The 9,030-nt window shown below is 44.1% G+C and overlaps 2 protein-coding genes across 2 annotated transcripts in view; one reads left to right on the top strand and one right to left on the bottom strand.

Annotated features, from left to right (window-relative positions):
- Nucleotides 1-21: 21 nt before the first annotated feature.
- On the top strand, nt 22-1,809 carry LOC9659834 (shikimate O-hydroxycinnamoyltransferase). The gene is made up of 2 exons (XM_002979015.2): nt 22-469; nt 625-1,809. The coding sequence occupies exons 1-2, from the start codon at nt 50-52 to the stop codon at nt 1,558-1,560; spliced, it is 1,356 nt and encodes a 451-aa protein (XP_002979061.1). The 5' UTR covers nt 22-49; the 3' UTR covers nt 1,561-1,809.
- Nucleotides 1,810-8,053: 6,244 nt separating this feature from the next.
- LOC9659561 (carbamoyl-phosphate synthase small chain, chloroplastic) overlaps nt 8,054-9,030 on the bottom strand; it is a 2,236-nt gene continuing 1,259 nt past the window's right edge. Inside the window, exons 8-11 of the mRNA XM_024683919.1 lie at nt 8,966-9,027; nt 8,563-8,910; nt 8,330-8,495; nt 8,054-8,267 (exon numbers count right to left, since the gene is read on the bottom strand). Of these exons, the coding sequence (XP_024539687.1) occupies nt 8,218-8,267; nt 8,330-8,495; nt 8,563-8,910; nt 8,966-9,027 (626 nt within the window). The 3' untranslated portion in view covers nt 8,054-8,217. The remainder of the gene's footprint in view (nt 8,268-8,329; nt 8,496-8,562; nt 8,911-8,965; nt 9,028-9,030) is intronic.

The raw sequence follows: 9,030 nt of genomic DNA, 5'->3' as shown, positions 1-9,030 counted from the left end.
AGTCCCTGCCGGGAGCTCAGATTTCGCGTTTGGATCGTTCTTGGCAGCTATGGAGATCAATGTGGTGAGGGAGACGATGGTGAGGCCCGCGGAGGCGACGCCACAGCGGGTGCTGTGGAACTCCAACGTGGACCTCGTGATCCCGCGCATCCACACCGCCAGCGTCTACTTCTACCGCCCGGATCCGAGCGGCGGCGAGGGATATTTCGAGGGCGGCGTGCTCCGCGAGGCGCTGGCCAAGGCGCTGGTGCCGTTCTATCCCATGGCTGGGCGGCTCAAGAAGGACGAGAATGGGCGGTTTGAGATCAACTGTAATGGCGAGGGCGTGCTTCTCGTGGAGGCGGCGGCGGCCAATGCGAGCGTGGATGAGTATGCTCGCGATTTCGCCCCGGATGTCTCGTTCCAGCGCCTCATCCCTTCCGTGGATTACACCCAAGACATTGGCTCCTTTCCACTTCTCGTTCTTCAGGTAAAGCAATAATTTTTCCCACTTTGCTCTTTCTTTTTGGCATTTCCTTTGGTCGTCTTCCTTGTTCTTGTTTTCTTTTGTCATTCCCGTACACAGTGCTTTTGGCGTTTCGTTCATTTATGAAAACTGTTGTGTTCGACTTCTTTTTCTCGCAGATCACTCGCTTTAAATGCGGTGGAGCCTCTCTCGGCGTCGGAATGGAACACCATGTCGCGGACGGCATGTCTGGGATAACTTTCATCAACACCTGGGCTGCTATGGCCAGGGGCGAGGATCCAAAGATCGTTCCATACATCGATCGGACGCTGCTCAGGGCGAACAAGCCACCGGTCCCAAAGTTTCCGCACGTCGAGTACCACCCTCCGCCGCTTCTCAAGCAGGCAGCGGCCACGAACGGGCACTCGGTCTCAAACGGAAAAGCAAAGCCTCACACCGGCGACGATGCGCCTCCCAGGATCGCAGTAGGACTTTTCAAGTTTACGAAAGAACAGCTCCAGGCCTTGAAGAGCCAGGCCACGGACGAAGAGACCAACACCACGTACAGCAGCTACGAGATGCTGTCCGGCCACATCTGGAGGTCCATGTGTCTCGCTCGCGGCCTCGACGACGACCAAGAAACCAAACTTTACATCGCCACCGACGGGCGAGCGAGAGTTGTGCCGCCGCTTCCAAAGCACTACTTCGGAAACGTCATCTTCACTTGCACGCCGATGGCGCTGGCCGGAGACCTGGTGTCGAGGCCACTCTACTACGCGGCCAGTGTGATACACAATGCGGTGTCCAGGATGAACGACGAGTACTTGCGCTCGGCGCTCGACTACTTGGAACTCCAGCCGGATTTGTACAAGCTTGTGAGGGGAGCTCACACTTTCAGGTCGCCGAATCTGGGGATCACGAGCTGGAGCCGGCTGCCGGTTTACGATGCGGACTTTGGATGGGGGAGGCCAGTTTTCATGGGGCCGGCGGTGATCGCGTTTGAGGGCCTGGTTTATGTTCTTCCCAGCGGGACAGGGGATGGCAGCCTCAGTATCTCGTTGGGGCTGCAACCGGAACACATGCCACGATTTGAGCAGCTCATCGGGCAAATCTAGAGTCGATGGATGGCATGCTAAGATTTCTGTGAAATGCAGGCTCCGCCAAACCTTTTTTTTATCTGCTCAACAACCAGCCATGGATTCTGTGTAATCATTTAAGGGTTGGTATGTAGAAAAGAGGTCAAGAAGCTTGCTGGGCTCCTCCATGCTGTTGCCACAGAGTCTGGACTCCTTCCCAAGCATGGGAAAACTACTGGGGAATTCTGAACTGGGTTGTTATTTACATCTTTGAGATGGATGGAAAAAGCTTTTTGAGGGTAAGATGCACAACAGGATCCAACATTATTCCACTTTGCAAAAGCAAGAGAAGGTTTAAAATCAAGGGATATACAAAGTGATCTGCAAAATAGCCATGGAGGTGAGGACCTAATGCGGTAGTTGGATTGAGTTTCTGCGACTCAAACTCCACATAGATGTTACATCTCTATGGCTTGAGTTTGATACAGTTCAACGTTGTGCATGGATTTCACTTTAACAATCATGGAGTTCTTATAGTAATGAAGAATTTCAGCTTCCAACATTTTTCTTATATATTTGTTTAAACAATGCATTTAGCACCAAACCTGATTTTGTCAAGTTTTATGTAATGTATATTCATGTTAACAATTCTGTAACACACTTTATTTTTGGCAATTATTTAATAAAAAAGCCTTTTGTAACTATTTTATCCTTATTTATCGTTCTATAGTAATAATTTATACAAATCTTCTTGTATGATCACATACAATACATTTTTATATAAAACATTTATGCAATATGATGTGCAATAGGATGAACTCTAAAGAGTTTAATCAAAACAATTATTATACTCTATTTTGTATTAATATATACATCCAACTTCTTAAAATGGTCTGATAAAAAATACATCTCACTTGTGCAATATTTGTTACTCAAGCATGATATTATAATCTACACAAATTTAAATGCACAACCCAATCAAAAACATCAGTTTAATCAAAACAATTTATTATTATTATAAATTCCTTATCATACTCCATTTTATATTAAAATTTATGTTCAATTTTACAAATTATTTTATACTAAGGACATCTCATTTGTGTAATACTTGTTACTCAAGCATGATATTATAGTTTGCAAAAATTAAAATGCACAACCACAATTGTTGAAAGCAAGCAATCAAAAATATCTCAACATTAGTTTTTATAAAACATATCAATACTTAGAAATTAATGTAATTTTAACCTATGCAACTTCACTAAATACTTATATTATATCTTCACAAAATCTTCCCAAATCTTTGAAGCTTGAAATAAAACATTTAATTAAGATTAAGATTAAGATTCAAAAGAAACTATAAACAATATTAATAATCTCTAAATTAAAGAGGAATTACATTCTAGAATTAGAATTTCTATGGAATATATCCATAGTTTCTTTAAATTCCTACTATAGTGATTATGGTAATTATGATAATTATAAAAGTTTATATTAATTTTTATGAATATATTTTAAATTTTTATTAATTTATATTATTTTTAGATATAATTATGAAACATTTAAAAATATGTATCAAATGTTTTTACTGGATATGTTCTACTATGAGAAAACTTTTATTATAGTTATTTTGAAGTTGAATAGAGCATAAAACTTATATAATAATTAGATTTAAGAAAAAGTTATTATTATACATGTGGTATCGAAACAAATGACATGGGTTTATATGACTACTTAAAAAATTAATTTTCATTTTTGTAAATTGTAAAGAACTAAAGAAAATGGTATCATAGACAATCTATTGATACAATGAAATGACATATAAACAAAAGTGCACATCTCTTTCCTCTTGGTTAAGGGTCTTGATGAAATTAATTGTCATTGGGATGATGTTTTGGGAAGTTTAAATTAAGGATTTTAGATTTTGCTAAATTGATTGTTCACTACCTTCACTTAATAGGAAATTCAAATTAAGGAGGTTAAAGATTGCTCAAACACTCAAAATGGATTTGAGTGTTTGCTCAAACCCATTTATTTTTGCTTGATTACTCATTATTAGCATCAAAAGTATTGAATTGAATAATTTAAAATATTTTAGTTTTTTTATTTATTGATTAGGTTTTTTATAGCTAGAAATCAGGAGTATCTTAAGTGATGTAGAATTTTGAGTAGCACCAAACATATAGTTTAATAGCATTACATTATTCTAAAAACTTTAGGGGTGACAATAAAACAAGACTCCATATAACACCACTAATAATGTTTTTATTATAAATAAATTCAGATTTTTAAAAACAAATTGAATAAAGCAACTTGTATACATGTAGTTGTAATGGGTCAATTAAAGTAAAAGTATGCACATCATCAATAATTTTAAAATTTAAAAGGAAATTATTCTAAATCATGCCTCAAATGCTAAAAGGAGTGAAATGTAATCAATTGGCAGTAAAATGTATTTATTGTTATAAAAAATAAGTTAACTTAGCACATGTCAACTCTTTTTTATAAGAAAAAACATAAGTATAATGTAATCAATTGGTTAATCCTCTATCAACACCTAAGTGAAGGCCAAAAATCTTGTAGGTCTCATAGATCACTAAAATCCCAAAAATCTTCAACTATAAGTGCAATGTAATGAACTAGCTGTAAAAATGAAGATATGATCCTTCATTCTAAATTCTCCAAGGATAAGGCCAAATCTAATATGTTAATTGCCAAATTTCATACAATGAAGATAGCTGTCAAAGCAAATACCTTAAATCAATTGGTAGTGAAATTTAATCTCCACCAACAATTTCATCGATCTCATGGGGGACGAACGTAATCAATCTGCAGTAAAAATTAATCCTCGCCAGATCTTATGGGACACTAATATTAAAACATTACCAACCCTTTTTTGTAAAAGTAAAAACCCAAAAATCATACCTCAATAACTATATATTCAGTATCGTAATGTAATCAATTAGCAGTAAACATTAGTCCTCTATGAAGACTTAGAATAGAGGATTAATAGAGGATTAGAATAGAGGATTTACTGCTAATTGATTACACCAACCCTTTTAAAAAACAAAATCCCAAAGTTGCTATCATTTTTAATATTTAGCTAATTCCCATTTCTTACTTGAGAAATAGAATTTGTGCCTATATCCCTTAAGATCTCGCAGTAGACTACAGTTAAGCTACTTACCCCGCGTCCTTGGCATCATGTACACAGGCGTTTCCTAGCGCCGCCAGCTGTCAGTGACCAATGACCGGCATCGTCCGGTAAAAACCGGTGGCTACCCGTCCGTCCAATCCGTCCGTCCGTTTTAACGTTAAGAATAAAGATTTTATTTCAAACTCGCATTCCCAGGAAAAATAATTGCCTATCGGATTCCGGTGCGCAGAATATTCGTGTAACGACTCATCCTAGCCGTCCGTCGCGGCGCTGTGTTTTTTTTCCTACCCTGGGAGGTGGTTGTCCGCTTGGAGGCTTCTGAGGATTAGATTTTAGGTGTAGGAAAGAAGAAAGAGCGAGAGAGAGAGAGAGAGTGGAGTGGCGGCGCGATTCGCTGCCAAGGGATCGATCGAAAGTTGGAGCTAGGCAGTAGTCTCTGGAGCTCGGGCAAGGGAATGGAGGCCAAGGAATCGCCGTGGCGTTCGTGTTCTTTGCAGCGGTGGCGCAAGCGGCTGGAAGATCGGGCAGAGCAGCGGCGGCAGCGGCGCCAATGCAGCAGCGCGGCGATCCAAGAATGCTGCCGCAGTGGCTGTGGATCGGATAGCTGATCATCGATTCGAAATATCGATCCTCCCTCTCCATCTCCGCCAATATTTCCATCTCTCTCCCCCGCGCCGTGACGATCGATCCATCGGCTTTCTCTTCTAATGGTGAAGCTCAGCGAGAAGGAGAAGGAGAAGACGAAGCTGAGGGAGCGGCACAGGAGAGCGATCACGTCCAAGATTTACTCGGGGCTGAGGAAGCACGGCGGCTACAATCTCCCGCCCAGGGCCGACATCAACGACGTCTTGCGAGCTTTGGCCACGGAGGCGGGATGGATCGTGGAGCCCGACGGCACAACCTATAGATCCCAGGTCAGTCTCTCATCGCATCGATCCAATGCTGGATGGATCCAATGTGTTCTTCCATCTTCTCTGTTGTTCTTCCTGTTTAGTTTCTCCAGGCCGTGAGCATTCGTACTCGTCCTTCCGGATTTTTTTCTGTGCTTGCTTTTGTACTCTTTGTTTATTCCTCGTGAAGAGTTCTAGAGCGGATTTGTCTGGGCGTTTTTTTTTTTTTTTTTTCCCCTTCTAACACTTGCTTTTTTCCTGCAGCAATCACAAGCCGGGCAATCAGGAGCTGCGACGAGCCTCGGTGGCGCTGCCTCGGGCAGCGGCGGACTAGCCGGCATTGTGGGCAACAATGGCGCTTGTTCTTCCGGAAGGCCGAGCTCTCTCACAGCGACGGCGACGACGACCACCACCACTGGCGGCGGAGGCCAGGGTGGAGCCACCGCCACCACCACCGTCACCACCAGCAGCATTGGCGGGCTACTTTCGGCAGGACCCAACAACAGTCTTAGCAACCTCATGGGCTCGAGTGTAGGGGCAGCGGCGGGATACACGAGGCTGCTGGCGGATCTAGCAGCGGCGGACGCTGGCCGGGCCGGGGATTGCTCCACCACCGCCTCGCCGCGCCACATTGGAATTGGAGCGGTCCATCACGGCTCCAACCTCTCGTCGCCCTCGCCATACGTGTCCCCGGCTTCCAGCGAGGGAGCGGCGGCTCCTCCTCGCATCAACACGTCCTCGATCCTCTTCGGTGGCAATGCCGCCAGCAATCAATTCGGGGGATTTCTCGACAGCAGCAGCAGTGGCAGCAGGGACTGCGTGGTGTCTTCGCTCCATCCGCATCTCAGTAACCTCTTCCCCAGCTCCGTAGTCGCGAGCGCCGCCGCCGCCGCCCAAGTTCCCGCTATCAAGGAGGAATTCTGCTACTTCCCGGAGCAGCCAGACCAGAATTGCCAGCACCAGTTCATGCTCCAGAGGCAGCAGTCGTCCATGAGTCATGTCTCCAACATGATCTACAGCGCTGCGCAGCAAGGACAACTGCGATCATATGGCGCTGGGTTTGGCGGGCATTGCTCCTCGTCTTCCAGGTCCCAGGCTCAAATCCAGCAGCACCAATTGCCGCCATCACCAGCTTTGGTTCATCATCAACAGCAACAGCAACAGCAACAGCAGCAGCAGCAGCAGCAACAGCAGCAGCAGCAATTGCACTATCCTTTCTTGCAAGAATCCAAAGCTTCCAATGACAACACACCTCTGGGATCCCCACAGCCACACAACACAGGGTGCTGACTTGGTGAACAATGTATGCACATCATATACTACATATGAGGCACACAGGTTTTATCTAGGCCTGCTTTTTCTTGCTAATCAATTGCATTGCATCCATCACTGGAATGTTGACATCCCTTCCAATTTTACCATGGTTGAGGTGGTAAGAAAATCAGGATTTTGAGGCTTTTCACCATTAGCTCTCTGGTGCCACTGGCAGCAGTGGCAGCAACAGGGTCAAATGTGGAAAATGGAGGGGAAATACCAGTTAAGAATCTCTGCTCTGGCTGGTTCTGCCCTGAAACCTCATAAATATTAGCCTGTGATGATTGTGAATTATTTCCTGACAACTAGATTTTCTCCATCCCAAGATTTATTCCCAAAAATTCCATCACGTTATTTTAAAAATTTGAGTGCAGAAAAAGGTAAAAACGTAAAACTATGTTCAATGAATCATAGCTAATTAGTGGTGGTTCATCTTTTGAAACAAACAACCACTCTTGGAAATGCCTATCAACCATTAAGAAATATAAGGTGGTGGATGCAAGTACACGTCCGTACGCTTCTTGTACAAGGATATGTGGGGCGCGATGGAATATTGTACAACCTACGATGAAGTATTGTGTTCGGCGACTGTACTCTCCTATTACCTAGATTACCAGGAAGAGCTGCAGCAATTTCATACATACAATTCATACCATCCTACATGGCACGTACGGACATACAAAAGCCACGTCAGAGAAAATGGCGCGAAGCCCGGTAAAAACGGATTTGACGTTGACCCGCGCATAGTGTGAAAATCGGTGTGGATCGGCGGCGTTCTTCCGTTTCCTCGGTCCTTATCGCGGAGTAAAAATATGGCTTTTACTGCGCCGGACGCCGGACAGTAAAGAAAGACACCGTCCCCAGGCCGAAGCGCCGAAACTGCCAATTACACGATTTTATTGTGGCCATGCCAGCCTCGCATTTAATTATTATGATTGATAACGTGCCCAAGGACATGAGTCCTTAAGCTGGAGGCTCGTTTACACTGGCGAAATGTTGCCCATTTTACCAGATTTGGAATATCCCCACGGCACCAAAGTTGTTGGTATCACCATGAAGTTCCAATCATTTCCACGGTCGCCATATACGATTTTATCGTCATTTAAAAAATTTTCTCTCCATCCTTCGGCTAGATTGTAGGAATCTCAAATCGCTGGAGCGGTGGCAATCAAAATCCAATCCAACGGTCACACAAAACCTTAGCCATTTATTTCCAAATGGTTCCTTCCGGAGTGAGACGGGCAATCACAATTTCGGTCCATGACCCCCCAAAAACCATGGTATTATTTACTCCGGGCTGAAAGAAACGATCACGGGTTTCCTTCAATCAAAATCTTGTCATTGCAGCAGCCGGTTTTGTATCATCATTTGAACAAACTCAAAAAACGCTGTCATCAACAAAACAAAGGTTAGCGAGACGTTTGATTGATTGAGAGATTTGCAGCCTTACCTGGATCAGCGTCATGCGGGCCTGGAGACGACTCCGGGTGGTATTGTATGCCCATCACCTTCATGGCCGGGTACGTTAACCCGGCACAAGTTCCGTCGTTCAAGTTGACGTGAGTGACCTCCACTCCCTCCGGCAAAGTCGCAATATCCACAGCGTAATTGTGATTCTAAAGAGGAAAAAGAAATTATCAAGCATTAGCTTAGTGACCAGTGAATAGCTGTGGTAATTCGTACCTGGGAGCTAATCTCAACACGTCCCGTAGGAAGATGGCGAACAGGATGGTTACCACCGTGATGGCCAAACTTCATCTTGAACGTTTTTCCACCCAGTGCTTGTCCCAGGAGTTGATGCCCCATGCAAATGCCAAACACTGGAACCTGTCCCAGCAGCTCCTTCACCGTTTCGACGGCATATGGTACCGCAGATGGATCACCGGGTCCATTGCTGAAAAGAATGCCATCTGGTTTTAACTTCATCACTTCCGAGACCGGCCAGTTTGACGGCACCACCGTGATGTTGCAGCCATAAGAAGCCAAGCGCTGCAATATGTTATGCTTGACACCAAAATCATAAGCCACAACCTGCCATAGAGGTACACATGTTTTCTGAAGTAAGACAAACAAATCAGTGAGCTACCTGTAGCTTGTCACAAGCTGCAACCGCGTCCTTGCTAAACTCCCATTCGTGGCGTGTAGTATCTT

The sequence above is a fragment of the Selaginella moellendorffii genome, unplaced genomic scaffold (assembly GCF_000143415.4).
Source record: "Selaginella moellendorffii unplaced genomic scaffold, v1.0 SELMOscaffold_39, whole genome shotgun sequence".
Classification (NCBI taxonomy): domain Eukaryota; kingdom Viridiplantae; phylum Streptophyta; class Lycopodiopsida; order Selaginellales; family Selaginellaceae; genus Selaginella; species Selaginella moellendorffii.
The sequence above is the reverse complement of the archived record's forward strand: the minus strand, read 5'-3'. Positions and strand labels throughout refer to the sequence as shown.